Source organism: Dipteris shenzhenensis, chromosome 27 (assembly GCF_047967505.1).
Source record: "Dipteris shenzhenensis isolate YYH24624 ecotype China chromosome 27, Dip_SZ_1.0, whole genome shotgun sequence".
NCBI lineage: Eukaryota > Viridiplantae > Streptophyta > Polypodiopsida > Gleicheniales > Dipteridaceae > Dipteris > Dipteris shenzhenensis.
In genome coordinates, this window is record NC_141622.1 from 32,595,777 (window position 1) to 32,618,118 (window position 22,342).

General features: G+C 40.6%; 1 protein-coding gene across 1 annotated transcript; it reads left to right on the forward strand.

The window, feature by feature from the left end:
- The first annotated feature begins 4,572 nt into the window (after positions 1-4,572).
- Positions 4,573-7,305, forward strand: LOC147884180 (uncharacterized). Its single transcript, XM_087398610.1, has 3 exons — positions 4,573-5,398; positions 5,636-5,782; positions 6,273-7,305. The coding sequence occupies exons 1-3, from the start codon at positions 4,674-4,676 to the stop codon at positions 6,505-6,507; spliced, it is 1,107 nt and encodes a 368-aa protein (XP_087254736.1). The 5' UTR covers positions 4,573-4,673; the 3' UTR covers positions 6,508-7,305.
- The last annotated feature ends 15,037 nt before the right edge of the window (positions 7,306-22,342 follow it).

Below are 22,342 nucleotides of genomic sequence, written 5' to 3' on the forward strand. Positions count from 1 at the left end.
AGTCCGGTGGCATGGGTGAGCAGTCCGGTGGTTAGAACATCATGCAACCGTGGCTGCTTCAGCTCAATCACCAATTATGTGATTGTCCTGAACCATCGTGGTTGAATAGATATTAGTTATTGACTAGACCAGTGGTTGAAATTATTGTGTTTCTTAGTACTTAAATTCATTAAATTTCATTTCCTGCTATTCGGGTCATATACCACTATTAAATTGTGGAATTCAGAAATGAAAGCCAATATATTATTTTTTTCTAATGGTGAAATTTAGAAATGAAAAGCAATATACTTGTATTGTGTAATATGTGAAGTTGAGACCATCAGGCTAGACCATCCTGGTGGTTGAAACTGTGATAGTGTCCTAAAATCCTAGTGGTTGAAATTGTGACTATCCTAAACGTGTCCTCAACTAGCCCTATGGTTGACTATCCTAAACATGTCCTAAACCACCCCAATGATTGAAATTGTGACTGAACCACCCCAATGATTGAACCAACGCGGTGCTTGAAAATTGTTTTGCTTCATTATATACTTTAATGAGAACATGTTTTGTATTCTTTTAGTAGTAGCAAAAAGGGGGCTCATTGTTATGTTATTCCCACATGTTGGGCCAGCAGACGGATTTGTATCTCAAGTTTGTGGATTAGAATCTGGACATTTCAATTGGGCAGAGGAGCTTTGAGTATTGTAAGCCCTGGTATGTCAGCAAACTCCAAGACATGAATGTTTGTTGTTGCAAAACACACATAGGCTTTGACCTCGCTCGGCAAGCTATGAATGACTTGAGATCTAGTCATGTTGGAGCATTGCTCCATGGGGATCGATGCCCATGCCTCCCCAATGAATGCATAGTTTGTAGGCCACCTAGATCCTCATCATGTGTTGCAAGGGAGGGCAGGTTTTGTAGCCTGAAGAGGAAGACATTCAATGTCTGTCCAAATGAAATGAGGGAAGACAACCACGTTGCTATAAAATGGAGGAGATTTGAAAATATCAATGTTGAAGGATTCGATTAAAAGAGATGGCTACTGTCATATAAGAGCACCCAAGCCAAGGGACCTTGTAGGTCACGTAATTCAATCCATCCCAAAATATGTGCTTCACAATTTCACAGTCAGCTGATAAGATAAGCAGTTCAGGACGTGCCTTGCCAATTTTCCTCGTGACACTATTATATCTGTCATAGATTTTGTAGAAAATTATTCTTTTCAAGAACAAGATGAGATACAAAGTGCTCACTGATACAACAAGCAGATAACAATTCTTGTGCATCACATATAATCATTTGCTTAATTCTTCCATGCCTGATGCCAATTTGCTTGCTGACTCATAGGAGTCCAAGTCAGTGTGATGCACTTACCATTTCTACATTTCAGATGATAGGGAACATGACACCCTATTTGTGTAGCATGTTTCTACTGCATTGGGAATGGCTGAAAAAGGAAAATCCCTATGAAGAAATTATAAAACAACATTGGATGGTGCTGCCTCTCAATTTAAATCAGCATGTGGATTCTACTTTGTCTCAAGGTTCAAATCCTTGACTAGTCTAGACATGATGTGGAATTTCTTTGGCTCTAGCCATGGCAAGGGTGAACATGATGGATGCAGTGCTGTTATTAAGCAAGCTTTGTTTAAACTCCAATTAGCATGCCCTCAATCCCATGATGCTGTAATTAATTACATGGCTTACAACCAACCTCTCCACAAGTGCACATTCAACATATAGTAAACAAAGCCTTAAGAATACTATAGTACGCAGAGTGTTCCATGAAGTGAAAGTGGATGAAGTTCAAAGGAGAAGTCGGCACGATTGTGAGAAAATTAAAGGAGTTCATGGTCTCCACAGCATATGGGGCTTTTCAAACAACCAACTGATTAAAATGAGGAAACTTTCTTGTTTCTGCAGTGCGTGCATCATAGGGGATCATGATGATTGTAAGAACATTGCAACTGTAAAGACATGGGAGCGAGTTCAAGTTTTCCCTCTACGTTCAGATGGAGTGACAAACAATGGAAAGACAAATGACTCGCTAGAATTTGGGGAGAGTTTCGATGACCTCACTGACTATCTAGAAGAGGGGGATAACTTTGCAACTGTCGCAGATTCTGGGGAGAACGAGGAAGATGACCCATACTTTCTATTGCAGTGCACAAAATCTAAGTACAAGCTTGAGGAAACATTTAAGGATAATTGGGAAAAAACCTATGAGAAGTGGGATGTAGTAGTCAGAACTTTTTGGTGCAAAAAAACATCCAAGAGAGGCCACAATTATGAACTGCTACATAAGAGTCCACAAACATGTGTGTACTCTCATCTAGTAAGAGCTATTAAGTTCCAGATGCAACCTGTGCCACAACAAAAGAAGGGAAAGAGTGTCTTCAAATTATATTTAGACAAGCATGAGCACATCTTGGGGTGTCTTGGAGTGGTAGATGAGGACACTAAGATATTACTTAGAAAATGTATGGTCTCATTACACGGAAACAATGTCTACCTGTCCTACAAAAAAGAAGAAAATGTATGGTCTCAAATGCTGGTTTTATTAAATTAGTTTTGCAAATCCCAAATGGAAAAACCCATGCTTGTTTTTAGTATATCTCAAGAACCACTGTGATGGTTTCCCATAATGAATCCACACATCCTACAAATCCATTCATCTTGTAATAATAGAAGCAAACTCGAGGGGGTCACTCATCATATGTAATACTATCACGTGAGTTCAATAGAAGGATATTTTTTATTCCTAAAATTTACAGAAATAAATATACATAAGGGACTATTTAAAATAGTTTTGGAAAAAATTTGCAGATTTGTATAGAAAAGGGGTACATTTTATTAATGAAAAAATTTACAGATAAGGGATTTTAAATATAGGCCTTGAACGCACGTGATATACAGGGTTTATACATAGTGACCCCCCCGAGGAAGCAAACCACCGCACTACTGGTTGTTAATATCCTAGTGGAATTAGCTAGCAACCACATTGGTGATAACTTATCCTGCACTAATCCTGCACTACTACTGTGCTATCCCTACACTACTGCGGTGCTATCCTAAAATTTGTTCTGTAGTGAGCACTATACTAAAACAGTGCCCTTTAGATTGTTTATTATTTTGTTAATCATCAGATTTCATCCCATGCTTGCTTTTAGTATATCCCAACAACCACTACACTGGTTTCCCATAACGAATCCATACATCGTACAAATTTATTCATCTTGTAGGGGAAATCTATTTGGTGAGTTTTTTCCTATTGAGTTTGTGAGTTTTTTTGCTCCTAAGAACATAAAGAAGTAATAGAAATCTTGCCAAACTCGCTAGGAAAAAACTCACGAATAGAATCTAGCCTAGTGGGTATATGACCAATACTAACCTTCCATCATCTTCAACCATAATGCCATGGCATGTCAATGTGATAATAAGGGTTTGAAGGAGGGCTAGGTGGCAATCCCCATTGCATGTGATTAAGAAATGTCTCCTTCAAGAAAAAGATTCCTTGCATAAAGTGGAGACGTAGAGATCCTACTGACTACTGAAGCATGTGAGTCACAAGCACACCCAATTGTGTAATTCCAAATCTCTTATAAAGTTTTATAAAGGGAGTGAAGAACTCACCCGTTGGAATGATTTGGAAGTATCTTGAGGCCATGCATAAAAGACAATGTCCCAATACTTGCATATGGACTTTCTCCTATAGTATCTTGGTCTCATTGTGCATGGAGAAGAACACCATGAAGTTTGTAAAATGTGTTGGGATGGATTTTCTTGAGCCGCACAAGCTTTTCCATGGGTGGAGTGGCTCTTATTGGCATCTCATCCTTGGTAGCGAATTTTTCCAATTATCTTCATGGCGAGATCTGCTTATAGTCACTTATACATACTCACACACTTATCACTCATGATCTCGGGGGGGTCACTCATCATATGTAATCCTATCACATGAGTTCAACAGAAGGATATTTTTTATTTCCAAAATTTACAGAAATAAATATACATAAGGGACTATTTAAAATAGTTTTGGGAAAAATTTACAGATTTGTATAGAAAAGGGGTACATTTTATGAATGAAAAATTTACAATTAAGGGATTTTACAAATAGGCCTTGAACGCACATGATATAGAGGGTTTATACATAGTGACCCCTCGAGCTCATGATACTGTTAGGGAAATATCTGCCTCTAAATAGTTAAAAGTCAACCAAGCCCTATATTAGGACCACCAACAATATTTGGCACAGTGCTACAAACTACCACAAAGATCTTCCATCAATCTTATGATCCATACATGTTCTTGAAACTATATTTAGGTTCATGCACAATGTGTTGGTTATGTGCTAGTCGAAACATCATGTCCGTAGAGGTTTGATGACAAAGCTCAATGTGCTTTGGCAGCTAGTGACGATCAAGCTTGGAAGTCATCAAGCGATTAGCATCAATCAAGCTAAATCAAGTTGGCAAGGTGGCCTACAAGTGTCCAAGTAACTTGGAACACATAAGTGTTGGATCACCATTGAGACATGAACGCAAGGGGACAACGGTACGTACAATAATACTCAATCAGAGCTTCAAGTGCCGTCTCCAATCCGTCTCTTGTGTACTGTACTGTGTGTGAGAGTAGCGTCTCCTTCAACTTTGTTTTGATCCATCTCCGTCTCCTTCACCACTCACACCATGGAAGACCACCGCCTTCCTTACCTTCTTGCCCACGATCTTGAATTCATCGTCGATGATGCCCAAGCTTACTGCCATCAAATTCTACCCACGTTCTTTGACGAGCAAGCCTCTACGCCCACCTCCTTCGACGTCAATCGCGACGTCTCAGACCTAGCTTCGCACGCCCATCTGTTTCCTCCTTATTCGCAGCTCAGCAATACATTTCTTCCCATCCCCGAGGGCGATCTTGACTCGGACCAGATCTTTCAAGACTTTGTCGTCGATATGCCCTCCATTTTCCTCCAACATCCGCATCCAACGAAACCCACGTATATCTTTCCGCACGGAGCCGAAGATGAACCTGCACCTCTACATAACAGCTTTGATTATCATTTCCAGTCCCTAATTCCAGGAAGGTGTACCATTTCACAAGGCCTTGTACTTAAACCGGATCTAGCGGCTCCGTCCAAAGTTCAGCTTGGGAGGACACTATGTTTTCCTGAGCCGGCTGCGGAGTATGGATTGAGTAGACAATCGACGACCGACTTGGTATTATGTAGCACTCGAACTTCATCACCCTCGAGCACAGCAACCGATAAGGACGACTCTACGCCAAAGAAGCGTCTGAAGGATAGGCAAGAATCCATATCAGAAATAGATACAGGAAATACGGAAACGTCCGCAGAAACTGATCAGAAGCGGCGCATAAAAGAGCCTTATAACAACTCTGAGAAGGCAACAAGGTAGGTTGTAACTCTGTCATTTGAAATCTTTCACTGTACTGGCATTCAGCATACCATAGAGATCAAGCTTACTAAACGCTTCTAAGGCTTATGAGATAGCTTGCCTTGATCAGCTTTCCAGCTTAACTGAGTAGACATGTTTAATACGGAAGATGTAAAAACGGTCTATGAGTTATCCATCGGAGCGCTACGTCATATATATTTTGATGCAGAGATGTACGTATTTCTGATGGGCAGGGGGAGGCTAGCACGTATTCAGAAGCCGAAGAAGCTTTTGGGGCCTAAAGTCGCTCTCAAAACGAGGAGCGATGAAGACATTATCGACGATGGATACAAATGGCGGAAATACGGGCAGAAAGCGGTCAAGAACAGTTCATTTCCCAGGTAATCTCGATCCTAGGCTGTGCAATGTGCAGCACCTTACCCATTAGATCAAAGGTGGGAGGGTGCCGATTGTGATCCCATCATTGGACATGCTCTTTCAAGCATCGATCATCGTCCATGTATGTGCAATGTAGGCTAGCCCACGCTACCTGTTCAGTGCAAAAACTCAAGCGTTTAAAACTGTCTCATGAAAAAGTCTTGCTCTGAAACTAGACAGAGCTGTAACACTTCCATCTTTTAGACCTTAACATACGGAGGTACAAAAAGCTCAGCAATAACGACCCCAAGGGCTAAGAGTCAAGACTCCCAAAAAGTATACAGGAAGTATCGCGTACACCTTGAAGCCGTGCATATTTAAGATTTTGGTGATGAATTTAGAGCCGGGACATATCGGATGATCATGTTTTTTGCGTTGCTCCCTAGGCATAGGTTGTTCTATGGATGTTCTGTGAAATTTTTAAATAACGATCAGTAAGACCGGATACTGCAGGAGCTACTATAAATGTACGGACAAACATTGCCCTGTCAAGAAACATGTTGAGCGACAGGCAGACGAGCCTTCTTTTGTTGTGACCACATATGAAGGGATGCACAATCATTCCAGCCCAGTTCCGATCAAAGTTGTTCATCGGCCTATCCGAGTTACGCCTCAAGCATTTCCTTTTTCTGAGTCATGTCCAGCGGAGCTGATTCCAATTTCTGAAAGCATCAGGAATCCAACGTAGGAAGGAACCACAGGCTATTAGAGAATGCATTTCCTGGACAATTGAGCAGGTATTACATATATTATTTTGGATGGATGAATTCCGAGTCATTGACTTGAAATTATGTACATCAACTACAATACCTTGCAGATATAAGTAGATTGAGCTAGGACGTGTCAGATTTGAGGTAAGAGTATTGAATTTCAGTCGTTCAGTTTAAAAAGATTAAAGCTAACAATTCAATACTTTGATCCAGGCTCGTAAACAAATGGTCTGTAACATTGGGGCATAGATATGACACTGCGAAGTACTTGATTTTCTGTCAAATCTCATTTTATCAATCTTTTCCTTTCTTGTCTCATTTACAAACACCTGAAAGGACTGTGCAAAATCAGGGAGATTACATTCTGCCACCATAAGATTGAAAAGGGTTCTCACTTAGAACTTAAATTTTTGATTAAATTTCCCTCATGATTGCAGGACCGTCTGAGACATCCATTTTAAAACCATTGAATCATCCAATTTTCCCTTGGATGGTGAACCCTTGTCAATATCTTTACACGACACATAAGGACTCTCTTTCTGCCCATTCACATAATGTTTGGAAAATCTACTCAATGAGCACATGTGAAACAAAAGTTACTAGATCCCATAAGTTTGTTCAAAGGGCATAAGTTTATGAAATGGTTTTTCCTCAACATAAAACACCTTTAGAATTGCTTTAAGGGGTAGATGTAAAACATACCACGTGTGTGTGTGTGCCACGCGCACGTGCTCGCATGTGTGCGTGCATACATATGTAACCATGTTGTAGAGTATTTCTATTATTAATCTATTCTTTTCCTTAATCTTATGCTATAATAGAAGCCTTGTGTGTTTATTTTTCCATGAGTTAAATGATCAGCATGCCTATATGATATCTAACAATGGGCTTTATGAGGAGCCAATCTCTACTTATAATATGGGCATCTCCACTTACATTATGGCCATCTATATCTCCACACAAAGCATTGTATTAGTGTTACAGTTTGGAGAGGTTGATTAAACTTGTGAAAAGGATACCATTTATAGAATGAGGGATTGTAAGAAGGAGTAGGCAAGGTATTTCTCCTCCTTCTCACCTTTTTATAAATGGATATTCGAAAGAGAAGAGGAGGAACAAGTCATGGATGCGAATTGAAGAAAGTAGAGCACCATGGTAGATATAATTGGAATATTTTCCACTTTTAACATATGCTTTACAAAGTTGATTAGGAGAGTCATGCTAGCTAGATTAATGTTATTTCCTTTTTTTTTAAACATGATCTTGCAAATCATAGATCAAGAAAACCCATGGAAATGACTATTCCCCATGACTCTTGCTTGTTTTTTACACTAACTAGTTGTGTGGAGTTGCTTGTATTGAAGACTTTAAGTAATTTTATCAAATTATGTGTATCTTTCTGTGTGAGTTTTTAAATTAAATAGCTATTTTAGAGGATACTTTTTACAAAAATAAATGTTTTAAATGCCAAATCCTCAAGGACTTTTTTTTTGTTTAACATACCAACCACATGTATGTAGGTAAGAGTGCTCTTTCCTATAGGGATAGCTTCAAAATGATGGTGGGGGGAACACAATAGAGGATTAGGTGAAGGGGAGATCTTGATTGGTGACGATGTTTTCATATATAGGATCCAACTACAAGGGCTTAATTCTAACAATCCAAAAATCCCTACCTCTAACTGTCCCCCAAGCTGGAAGAGAAAGGGATGCAGGGAAAAAGGGTGGAGCAAGGGCCAGGAAAGATCTAATTTGATAAATTTATAGCTAGGATATTTCCTCATAGGGGGATTACCCACCCCCAAGGATAATTCAAGCACACATTGACAAGGGGGGGGGGGGATTACAAATCTTGTACTGTCTTAAAAGAACCTCTATTGTATTTTCTTTATAATCCCATGATGAGGAATGAAATCGAGATTATTATTTGAAGCTCCAATCACCAAAGATTCGTTCGATAGGGTGATGATCAATGAAACATAATATATTTAAGGTTGCACAATAATTTCAAGGACATAATTATAAAACTTGATGAGAGAGTCCATATCCTGGACGAGTAATTGTTTGTGTGGTGAGTATACCTTTTTCTAATTGAAACCCTTTGTTACTTGTATTTGATGCCAATTGAATCATATTAAAAAATATTTGGCTTGCATTGCCTTGTATCTTCTCAGGCATGGTCGGGATTTTGGTTTATTCTCTTTCTTAGGGGCTAATTGATCTAATCATTTAGGTCACAAAGAAACAATGTTTGGGCCATAGTGACTCTATTTGTAGACCTAGATATCACTATTAATGGCTTGTAAATTTGAAGTGGAGGCTATTGGTCCCACTTCTTCAAGCCTATAGTATTCCTTTAACAAAAGATTTGGTTAGGGAGGTTATCAAAAGTAGTATCTACATGGTTTTGTAAAATCCAATTTGAAGGACTTGAACTATGTATGGGAATAGGTATGTGAATGGAAACCCTATAATATTATAGAAGGGTTGTCATGCTATGGGATAGGGATAAGAAGAGGAGAACTTATTTTTCCTTATCTACTTGTTCTACAATAGCAAACTCACAAGCTCCATGGATTGTATAGGCTAAACTAATTAGCTCTCAAAGAGAGGAAGGGCTGCAACAATGATTGCAATGTTTTGGATCAGATCTCATCAATAGTGTGAAGTTTTTCTCTAAGGTCCTAGAGATTAGTCAGATACTTTGAGATACTATCACCCTACATATTCTTCTCAAGATCATTCTGAGAAATCATATGCTTGGCTCATTCTTAGCTTAGTACATTATTGGCTATGTCATTCATGTAAAGAAGTCTTGTAAGACCTAATGTGAGGAATAATGACCTCTTGGTTGAAAAGGAAATTGAGGCAAGAGCCTATGCATCATGGGCAACCCATCTTCCTTGTTCAACTATAGTAGTTGCAACTACTCTAGATATAGATCTAGCAACTACTGCAAGGTGGTTTTTGCCAAGTATAGCTAGTTCATTGGGAGAAGCTTATTCCCTACTACTATAATTAGGCATGCATATATGTGATTTCATATGTTGATGTAGAGATATATGAATCATTGATCCCACATCAAAATGGATCTTGAGGTATATAGAGCAACAAGTCCTATATAGAGAAGCTTAAATAGGGCTTGAAACTCACTCACAAATTCCCACACTATGCAAGTTATAATTGAGCATAATTCAATCCTTCAAAATGATTTTTCTTCTCCCAATAAAGTGACGTAAAGTATGAGAATATAGACATAAAAACAAGAGGTCCATGACCTTATTTTCTACTATAAAATTTTGGATAGAGTGAATAGAAATACAACAAGGTATTGGTAATTTGTGATGCATATTTATTGGAATTTGTTTTTGCTACTGAAGAAAGTGTCATTATGTCCATCAGTATAGCCATCAAAAAAACATTGTTGGTATCAATGTTGGCATTCTATCAAGTGATGACATCTGGGGACTTGTTAGAGTTTTAAAATGGTCATTTTCAAATGGCATTTTAAAATGTTTGAAACATTTTAAAATCGGGCGTGGAGCAATTTAAAATAGCCTACTTGTGTTTATCTACCTGGACCAGCTATACAAGCAGTCCCCACATGGTATTTGAATGGACTCTATGGTAATTTTTAAATATGTTGTGCAATATATCATGATGCCATGTGGTATACATACACCGTGTGCAATTTGTGGCAATGTCATGTGGTATACCTACATGATACCATGCAGTATGTTCTCCATACCATGCATTGTATCTAACTATATAAAAAAGCCGCCGCCATCATACTATTCACATTCACAAGATTCTGGTATTCACTAGAGTCTCGAGAAACACAAGGAGGAATTTAAAAAAAGGGATAAACTTCCAGATCGATTGGTACACTATTAATCATTTTTTCAAGTATATAGCGTTGCTTGGTGGGCTTGCTTTTGCTGGACATTATCTACCCACACTAAGATTCGAGTTGCACGTCCCTTCCCATCTTGTTTTCTAAGATTTCTCCAATTTATATAGTTTGTCATAGGAATACATAGTAGGGTCTTTTAGTAGATGCTTGCATCACTAGACATAGGCCCTTTTCCAATGAAAATACTGACGTTTTTTACATTATTATTATTTTTTTAAACGAGCACAAAGGTCGTTATTTATGTGGTTATAAGCATCAAAAAAGAATGATTGCTATATAAGCGTTGCTATATAGCAACACTAATAAACATCGCTATATAGTGACACTGGTAAACATCGCTATATAGCAACACTGGTAAACGTCACTATATAGCAACGATTAATAGAACTTTAAGAAAACCATTAGTGGGGCTAAACAAGCCCATAGCAAGCCCTATTTTGCCCCACTAATGTTTTTGTTTAGTAATTACCCAAAAAAAAATTATTACAAAATTTCCCTTGCAAAAAGGGTGATACAAAATCACCCAAATGAACCAATCGAGTGACAGAAGCGTATACATGTCGAAGATATACAACATTTTTTGTTACAAAATTACCCTGTCGAAAAGGGTGATACAAAGTCCCTCAAACGAGCTGATATATAAAAGGATATACATGGTGAAGTATATGCAACCTACTGCTACTACTACTCATTCGAATCATCGTCGTCCTCCTCGTCCTCCTCTTGCTGGCCTGATCCTTGGCCCTTGTGTGCTGCGCCTGATCCCTGGCCCTCGTGAGCTACGCCTGATCCCTAGCCCACATCACCACTCGCCTTCGATGATGGGACGCTTGAGCTTTGACTCTAAGAGTGAAACCATATTAATTGGAAATTAGATTGGAACTTAAAGAATAAAACAATTTGAAAAATGAGATTACAAGTAGGAGTAGACTTATACCGTGCGAGCAACCAAGACGCTTCGACAGATGAGACTCCTAAAAAGTAGAAAAGGACATTGCACCTGACACAAAAACGTGACACTGATACCCAGATCATGCGCTTCTTGGATACGAAAAAGTACAAATCTAAAGAGAGCAAACTTCCAAACAAGATCAACTACAAAAAGACTTACTTGGATAGAGGTATGGAAGATTCTTCTTTCTTTTTCAAAGTTGCTTCTCCTCCTTGTTCGTCCTCCTCTCCTTTAAGCTTAGAAGTAAGTGTGGGTGCCTTCCTCTTGAGTGTAAGCTTAGAAGTAAGTATGGGAACCTTCCTCTTAAGCGTCGAAACTATGGATTTGCTAATAAGGAAAGAAGCAAGCCGCGCGAAGTATAAGTAATGTGAAGAAAAGCAAAGCGAGCGGCGTGCTAAAAAGCAAGTTTAAAAAGCGCGTCTAATAGCACGTCTATAGGCACGTCTAAATACACAGAGTAGGTGCACTTTTAGATGCGCCTTTAGATGCGGTTTTAGACGCGCTTTTAGATGTGCCTTTAGACACGCCACAGAGTTTAAATTCAACATTTGAAGAAGAGCAAATTTGGTGGGTTGTTTGTTTGTAGGATGTCTTCATCTTTAACAAGTAGCTCCACTGAGGATGAATCCCTCCGTATCCACCATCGCAAAATGTGGTTAGAGCAAAAAATCAAATGTCTATGTGATCAATGTCGAGGAAACATGTATCATGCACGCAGGATTACACTCAATCATATCTCAAAGTATGGAGAATGGGATGTGACCGTAAACAGGGTAAGGGTTTGTAAGTTAAGGTTGATTGAGATACCTATGGGTGTTCATATGTTTGAGTTATGATCCCGTTTTAATTTGATACAGGATGCAGTGCCACACCCGCATATGTTACCCTATGCTCGCGGTGAGGAGGCGATATGAGGTGGGATCTTCAGGAGGTACCGTTACGGATGCATGCAGTGATGGTGATAGTAGCCCTCCACCATTACCTCATGAAGCTGTGGAGGAGGACCTTGGACGTGCCTCGTAAGGTATTGCGACATTTTCCCATAATCCCTCGCATCTAACATATGTTCAAGTGCAAATCTATTGCAGAGCTCATGTCATGGCATTCCTCCCATCGATCAACCGATGGCAAGTGGAGAACTCCCGCGGACTCTCCTGCGTGGAAGCATATTGAAGACACATGGCCAAGCTTCAAGGAAGAACCTAGGAGCTTGAGACTTGGATTGGGTATGGACGGTGTGAACCCATTTGGTCTCAAAAGCACGTCTTACAGTGTATGGCTAGTGGTATTGGTGAATTACAATCTTCCACCCTCTATGGCTATTAAGAAAGGACATGTCATACTGTCCCTTCTAATTCTAGGGAAACATAAAGTCAAAAACCCTGATGTTTATTTGGAGCCTTTGATTGATGAGCTAGAGATACTTTGGAGAGGTATCGAGGTGCATGAAATGAGCAGGCCTCCCTCATCACGAGACTTCAACTGCAAAGCAGTCTTGATGTGGACGATGCATGACTTCCCAGGCTATGGCGAGTGTTCAGGTAAGCATTGCATTTTTAATTATGAATAGGCAAAGGATGTGGCACCCTAAACCCACCTTCCACTCTTAATTGCATCTATTGTTCAGGTCTCACTACATCGGGTTACCATGCATGTCCTATTTGTTGTCCTTCGCTAGTTGCCTCATGGGCAGACGCATTGAATAAGGTCATCTATGAGAATCACCATCGATTTCTCCCACTTGATCATCCTAGATATGTTGCCCCTTGGAATGAAGTCCTCCCACAATCACTCACCGCGGGAGATTGGATGAGAATTTGGGATGGTTCCACGACTCCTCCACCACTTGGCATGAGCCGGTAAGGGTTTGTAAGTATTGGCTGGAAGTAAAGATTGGCTATATTGGTTGAAAGTAAAGATTGCAGCTAACACTTTATTTTGTTTAGATACTCCATCTTTTATCGATTACCATATTGGTCCCACCTCAAGATCAATCACCTACTTGATCCCATGCATATCTTCAAGCATGTGGCATCTACCATTTGGGAGCATTTAAATGGGACACGAGATTCGGCAGGCATAAGGGAGGATCTACGTACCACAGGGAGGATGCGTGAAGCTTGGCCTCAAGAGAGACCAAATGGGCGTGTTTTTTTACCTCGTGCACCGTGGATGTTATCAAAGCTAAAGATGGCGACGGTGAAGCGCGCTATTACTACAATTCGTACTCCCACTGGATGCATGAGGTGTTTGAAGGGAGCCTTTACAAAGAGCAAGAAAAGAGGTGTAGAGCAATTATATGGCTTGAAATCTCATGATTGGCACAAGATGCTCCAAGTAAGTATTTTATGTGCATAATATCTTTTTCTTTTCAAATTTGTGAGTGAATAGCTATAAGCAACTAATCAACCACCTCCTCGCGGGTTCAGTTCATACTACCTACTAGCATTTCACGTATTGCATCAAAGGAGGTGAAAGATTGTATTTACAAGATGGGCGAGCTTGTGAGGTATGTGAGCTCAAAGGAAATAGATCCCACCATGCTTGAGAATACTCGAGTTATGTCAGTGGAGGAGGTTTGTTTAGTGGAGGAGACATTTCCATGTTCTATTCTCACAAGCCAACTACATCTCATAGTGCATTTGGTGTATGAGATTGCTATATGCGGTACTATACATGAACGATGGTTGTTCTTCCTCGAGCGCTTCATGAAGACCTTGAAGGGCTTCGTGAGACAAAATGCAAGACCCAAAGGTAGCATGGCCGAGGGTTGGTTGGTACAAGAGTCACTTGTATATATTTCTGAGTTTCTTGTTGATGTGGATAGCTCTCTCCAACGACTATGGAGAGATGATGAAGACCTAAGGATGACCTCTATTGTGCCTCAAGGGAAAGGATGCAACAAAGTAATAGACACGGAGTTGCATAATAGTATCAACCTCTTTTGCGTGCTTAATAGTGATGTGATGAAAAGATGGGTGACAAGATGCGAGGATGCAAAGGCAAGAAGACAAGAAGAAAGGGCCCTCTTTCGTACACACCACGGATCTCATGTGCCATACCCTCAGCATCTAAGAGCACTTCCAAAGGATATTCATGTGGATTGGCTACTTGATGAAATGGAGAAAGCAGAGAAAGACGAGGGGATGCATATCACAATGGAAGAATGGGAATATGCTAGGGGATGCATGAGCAAGGTCGGTATATAGAATGTTATGCATAAGGTAGGAGCTTTTTATAATTTAGATTGCTTATTTAATTGATTTTTTCTTGGTGTAGTGCACTGTGTTCAATGCTATATGGTGTGAGGGCAAGCATTTTCAAACACAACGGATTGATGATAAGAGAAACACACAAGATTGCGGCATCATTGCTAGCTTTGAGGGAGCCAATGGAGCCATGGATGATTATTGTGGCATAATCCAAGATATTATTATGCTTGACTTTCGACGCTTCTTTGTGTATGTTTTGGATGTAAAGTGGTTTAAGGATGTGGTGGAAAGAGGCCCTAATGCAACAATCAAATTTAAGGTGGGAGGAGAGGTTTTTGCTTTTCTCGCAATAGAGATGTCAAAGAAAGCATCGTGCAAGGTTTCGGGTTTAAGCCCCTAGCATCATTATATAGCGATGTTTATATCCAAAAAACATTGCTATATAGCAATGGAATAGGGCAAAGCATCGCTATATAGCGGCGAAACAGGGCATGGTTCAGGGCACTTATTGTCAGAAGAGAGAAAAGGAGCTAATGGGTGGCTATTTTTTGGATCTTAATAGATTCCCTTGCAGCTCATGTTGTGATTTTGGAAGTATGTAGATGGAAGGGATGAGTGGAATCTCATCAGATGATGCGCCACCAATGCCCAAGAACGCAAAGTGGCTTATGGAGAGGTTGTATTGTCATTGCACTCATTGCAAGCGAGAAGTACGACATCAACATCATATTGTCATGGGCCACTTGCGGATGTATGGGAAGGAGCCCGAACCAGTACCCACTGTGTATGGGGAGGAGCCCGAACCAGTACCTACTGTTGGTGTTGCACGTGGTGATAGATCATCAGTAAGTCAACGCTATTTGAGTTCGTGATTGATATTGGATACCATTATGACACGAAACCTTGAGACAAGATCTTATATTTACACGAAATCTTGAGACAGGATGAGGAGGGTGGCAAGGGTGCGCATATGCCTTCACAATTCGAGTAAGACTATAGTCTCCCGGATGTGCTAGATGATGACGAGGGTATGGTGGACATGATGGATTCTATTTTCAGGGGCACTACATCACATGTACAAGTGATGTCAGAGTCTGAACTCAATATGCGAGAGTTGCAATCAACACAGTTGTACGAGGGTGCCAGGATGTCTAAACTACAAGTTTGTCTCCCAATCTTGAATCTGCAAGCAAACTATGGGTGGTTGGATACAAGTATCTCGACCTTAATGAGGTTAGCTCATGCATTAATTTGACTCATTATTTGGATATTGTTTGTTTTGAGAATCATCATTATTTGAAGCCTATGTATGTTTGAATTGTGACTCTCTTTTATCATTCTCTCTTTTATCCTCTCTTTTTGTCTCTTTTCTCCTCTCTTTCTCTCTTATCTCCTCTTTTTGTCTCTTTTCCTCTCTTTTCTCCTCTCTTTCCTTCTCTTTTTTCCTCTTCTATCCCCACTTTTTCTCTTTTCACTTTCTCTCTTTTTCTCTCTTATCTCCTCTCTTTTTCTGTCATTTTTCTCCTCTCTTTTCTCCTTTTTCTCCTCTCTTTTCTCCTTTTTCTCCTCTCTTTTCTCTCTTTTTTCTCCTCTCTTTTCCTCTCTTTTCCTCTCTCTTTCCTTCTCTTTTTTCCCACATGAAGCTTCAATAGCCTACCATTGAGCAAACAAATACAGACTTCTGTCACTCTAATTCAAAGAATGCAGGAGTCTATAAATGTTTGCTCAATGTCAGGCTGTTGGATTCTAAGCTTAATGCTCAATGTCTTACAGGTATTCTAAGCTATAGGATTAGTGACATGACTTTTTTATTGCTTTGAGAATCATCATCATTCGATGCCTATGTATGTTTGAATTGTGATAGCTTGCTCCTGAAGATGTTGCCTGCACCAAATACCATGCCCGCATCAAGAGATGAAGCAAAAAAGATGCTAAAAATAGTGGGTATGGATTATGATACCATCCATGCTTGCCATAATTACCGTATTCTCTTTCGTCGTGAGCATGGAGATTTGGCTAGTTGTCCGAAATGTGGGGAACAACGATATAGAGATGACTTGTAGGGTGAGCAGATACCAGTAAAGGTCTTGAGACACTTTTCCATCATTGCAAGAATACACCACATGTTTCGATGCAAATCCATAGCGAAGTTGATGACATGGCATGCATCTCATCGGTCCACTGATGACACATTGAGGATTCCTGCAGATTGTGTAGCTTGGAAGCACATAGACAATCAATGGCCGGACTTTTCGAGGGAGCCACGCAACTTACATCTTGGGCTCGCCATGGATGGCGTGAATCCTTTCGGGTTATGCTCGACATCTTGGTCGACAAGGATCATAGTCGTGGTGAATTACAATATCCCACCATGGCTAACAATAAAAAAGGGACACCTCATGCTTGCACTACTTTTGCCAGGGAAGTACAAGGCCAAAAATATGGACGTGTACATGGCACCTTTGATAGAGGAGTTATAGATATTATGGAGAGAAGTGCGGGTCTTTGATATTTCTAGAGCTCCTAGACATAGCAATGATATTTTGGTCAGGGGTATCTTGACATGGACCATGCATGACTACCCAGGATATGGAGAGTGCGCAGGTATGTGGTTGTGTCTTTACATGTATAATATAGCATTATGCTTTTATTACTCTCTTTCACACACATGTCTTATACTAACACATTCATGCACGCGTGCAGGACTTGTTACAAGTGGGTACTGTGACGCCAAAAATTGATATTTTTAACTTGGCATTGATATTGTTTTTCTCTATGTTTGATAAGGGTTTGAGTATCAAGTGATAGCCTAGCGGCTCTCACTTATTTCTATTTTGTATGATATTGTATGGGATGGAGAGGATGAGTGGAATGGCTCATTGTAAATACCATAGGTATGAATTATAAATACCTTGGTATGGGGTGAGAGTTATTTGTGTATGGGATATTATGAGTTTTTTAGAAGATAGAAAGAATGAGTCATATAAAGAGGTGGGCTCATGTCCATGTGTTCCAATAATATAAGAAAGGCCACATGCCAAGCGTGTGGAAGGCATGTGGAGGAGTGTGAAGTCAAGAGGAATCCTTCTAGAACTCCTATGTGGAATAAGGAGGATGTGGACATGTGGAAAAGAGAGGGTCCCTATGGGCTCCATGTGAGGAGACTCTTGACTTTCTCAATATTTTAAGAGTCTTGAGCATCTTTTGATGGGACACATGGCAAGAGTAGCCAAAAAGGACATGGATGGTGACATACGTGCTTATGTGATTGATGGGGAAAGGAATCTACAGGCAGCAATTGTAAATGGGTGAAGGAGGGTAACAATATCTCTATAAAAGGAGCCCTCCTCTCCCTTGTTCATCAGAATCTCTTCCACTATTGGGCCTTATGTTGCTGTAGTTCTAGTCTCCCCAAGCCTCTTCCATGAGCCTTCTCTTCCTCTTGTAGATATTCTCTTATGTAGACTCTTGAGCCCTTCTCTCTCTAGTTTATTCTCTCTCTATGAGTAGTCTTGGAGCTTCCGCTCCCTCTTGTATGTATGAAACCTCTTCTTCTCCCTTGTGTTTGTAGTGTTGAGGTAGATTCTCACTCTATTTGTAATGAAGGTCACTTTAGGTTCTCTCTCTCTCTTGAGTGTCTCTTCCCTTTTCTTTCTTTCAAAGCCTTAAAAGTTCTTTCTATTCGGCTGCTCACTGTGCACACATGGTCCATTTGTTTCCCGAGCCACTATGCAAACTTCTTCCCCTCTTCTAGGCGAAATCTATGAGGGGTGGATCGTTGATGAAGGTGGAGTCTTGAGGGAGCATCCTGCTCAGGCGAAATTAGCCTGGGTGGAGGATAGTTTTCATGACAGTTTGACCCCCTGTTAGTATTTTGCTCATAACTTTCTGCTTGGTAGTCCGATTGTAATGAAATTTATATCAGCGCGAACCTCTCTTCAAGGCGCATGTTTCTTTATAATCAGATCTTGAATCAAATACTGCTGCAAAAAGTTATGAGTCTCTGTATTTGACAGTATGTTTTCATGACAGTTTTTACCCCCTTCCAGTAAACTGTCCATATCTCTTCAACCGTCTGTCTGTTTTCAATGAAACTTATATCAGCGCGAAGCCCATCTCAAGGCGCATCTATTTGTGTACTTGAATCTTTGATATCATGTCTCTACTGAAAGTTATAGGCCTCTGTGTCTAATGACAGTTTGTAGAGTGTTTTGAGCTAAGTATAAAGGTGTCTATGAAGGAGGTGCAATGTTTCCTCGGAATCTACCCATCCGACCTAATCAGCCCCTTCAAACTCCTCGATATATATCAGTTCATGTCATGTTGAGCTGCAAGATCTTCTTTCAACAACGTATCGCTCTTCTCTTTGGTGTAGACCGGCTCGCTGAGATTATGGCCTCTGCTGATCCTTTCCTTCTCCCTATGCTTGACTACAACATCACTTGGGATGTTACCATCTTCATTCTCATCTAAGGGAGGAAATTATGGTGTGGTATCTTGGCATAAAAGCTTCTTTCTAATGTCTCATTCTCAATGATAAGTATCTTTGGCAGTCAGTTCGAATGCTGCAGGAAGTGAAGAGGTGCGTGAAGTTTATTACCCCCAACTTCATGTCACATCTTTTGGTGGAGACGCGGGGTATGTTTGGTATTGGATTCATCCCACCTTACTAAACGGTCTCGGGTGTACTTGATTGCATGTTATGCCTAGAATAGGCATGAGTTTTGATGAGATAAAGAAGATGCCTAGAAGAACTCTGTTAGAAGAGATTGCAACCCGTTTAAGAGAACTTGAAGATTGTGAAGGTGATGCTCAAGCTATTCGCACAATCACCATGATCATATCCTTTATGTTTGCATTGTTGAATATGTTAGTGAATCGACAACGCCGGCAGTAGGCACAATGATAAATTGGGGATTGTTCCATGCACTGGCAGCTTGGTGTGAAGAAGAGTTGAGTCTTTGGGTAGTTTTCGACTATAATAATGGAGTGGTGATTCTTAATGCTTTCAACTTCTTTTGCTATGCAAATGAGGAAGATTACAATATCTTGAAGCTTTTATGTGCACTTCCTATTGTGAGAAGGGTGATTCTAGAATGCATGTATACACAATGTTTTCATGGTGCTGGTTGGTCACTTATTTTTGAAGATTTTGTTGAGGATCACATTGTGGAGGGTTTTCAACAAGTGGTTATGCATAATAAGTTGGTCTTGGTATACTAAGGCTCTGTGGGATCTTGTTCGGATCTTGTTTGGGATATTATTTGGATCTTGGTGTTTCCTTTTTGTGTTTCATCATGGTGAAGATTCCAGTGTTTCGAGGGACCCAAGGGGAGGACCCGGAGTCTTATCTTTGGGATTTTGTTCGAGGATGCCGGCTTTCTGGATGGTCCATGAAGGATCGGGCGGAGATTTTGCCTGATTTTCTTGAAGGTGTAGCCTTGAGTTGGCATGAGACCTTGCCGGACTCTACCAAGGAGGACTGGGACCAAGTGGTGGCAGCAATGAAGCAGAGATTTGGGGTAGTGGAGTCGCCAAATGCTTTGATGTTGCAGTTGGACCGGTTCTGTCAAGGAGAGGGTGAGTTGGTCTCTGCATTGGCAATCCGATGGACAAAGTATGAAAGGGCAGCTTTGCGAGCTGTGGCATCTGCATCATCGGCCCCTCAAAGTCTCTCAGGGATGGAGCACTTAAAGATGAGCAAATTTGTTATGGCTTTGGAGCCTCGTCTTCGTTCAAAGGTAATGAGTAAAGATCCAACAACATACGTGGAGGCACTTCGCATTGCGACCAAGAAAGAAGCTTCTCTAAAGATCGAATCCTCTTTTGTGTCTTCAACAGCTTCAACTTCTAAGGTGGAGGTAATGGGCACTCCTCAGGTACCAAAGTCCTCTGAGTTAGATCATAATATCTCCCAATTGATGGCAGAGTTTGCTGATTTGAAATTGCATTTGGTTAATGCACAACAACCTAGAGCACCAAAGAGTGAAGATAGGCCTCGAGATAGGAGTGAGGTCACTTGCTATGAATGTAATGAAAAAGGGCACTATCGCCCCGAGTGTCCTAGATTGAGAAAGAAAGAAGAAAAACAAGTATCCTTGTTAGAAGCTTCTTCAGGGGATGAGGAAAGAGAGGTAATGATGGCTAAACGGGGGCGTGGTAAAGCAAAAGAAGAAGAAGAAAGAAAGAAAGAAGTAGATGAGGAACATCAGGAAGAGGAACACCGTAGTAAGAAAAAGAAGGCATCTAGAAGGAGAGTTAGCCAGTCAGACTTTCCTTTAGGACAAGGAATTGGAAGCTATGACTTGTTGTCTGACCTTAAAGAAAAGGAAGCTCATATCACTGGTCAATTACTTGCTTTGTCTCCAAAACTACGGAAGGAATGGGGAAAACTAGCAAGCACAAAGGTGTCAAAGAAGAAAAAGAAGAAAAGTGCCAATCCTATTGTTCAAAAGGTAGATATAGATGTTGGTGATGATGTACCTGTGGTTGATGTGATCATTGATGGTCAAGTGATTTCTAATGTGTACATTGATGGAGGTGCATCGATTAATGTCATGAGTGAGAAAACCATGATTGATGCTGATTTAAAATACTCTAGTACTACCTCTCCTTATCGCATCAAATTGGCTGACAACACTAGGGTTAAGACCTTGGGAGTTGTAAAGAATCTAGAAGTGGATGTATGTGGAATTTCTGTTCCGACTACTTTTCAGGTGATCCCTACCAAGCCAGATGCACGTGCCTATCCATTGATTTTGGGAAGGCCTTGGCTACGCAAGGTGAAGGCTATTCAAAAGTGGGATACTGGAGAATTGATTTTGCAGGGAAATGATAAGAAGGTGCGCTACAACATCAGAAGCCGCAAAAAGGAAGTTGTCAAGGAGGAGTCTTCAACATCAGAGAGTTTAAGCTCTGACTTAACCGATGAAGAAGAAGAGATAGGGTGTAGCTCTGAGGAGTCCAACTCAGAGGGTGAGGTGGAAGGAGTGGCCTTTGGTCTTTGTCTTGGTGCTGATCGGGATGAGTCAGGAAGGAATAAGGTGGTGGTGCAAGAAGATCGTGTAGAGACACTTCATGTGGAGGATGTGGAGCACATTAAACGACGCCAACGCAATGAAGAGCTTCTTGGTGATTCTCTATCAGGTAGTGAGAAGCTCCAGTACTTAGATATGCTAGATGATTTTCCATGTCTCTTTGCAACAAGCTATTCACAGGTTCGGCCAGTCTCTCTTGTGGAGCACAAGATTGAGTTAAAGCCAAAAAGCAAGCCAGTTGTGCAACGCTTAAGGCGATTGGGGGTGATCCAAGCTGAGGCACTAAAGAAAGAGGTAACACAACTACTTGAGGTGGGATTCATCTTTCCTGTTGATGATTCAGAATGGATATCTCCTGTAGTTGTCACACCAAAGAAAGGAAATAAGTGGCGAGTTTGTGTGGACTTTTGTCCTTTGAATGCATGCACTAAGAGGGATCATTTTCCTTTGCCATTTCAAGATGAAATACTAGACCAAGTAGCAGGGCATGAGATGTATTCTGTATGTGATGGGTATTCTGGATACTTTCAAATTCGTATTCGGGAGGAAGATCAAAAGAAAACATCATTCGTCACACCTTGGGGAGTTTTTGCTTACAGAGTGATGCCTTTTGGGTTGACCAATGCACCAGCTACATTTCAAAGGTTCATGAGTCAAGTCCTGGAGCCTTACTTGGGAAAGTTCATACGGGTGTTTTTGG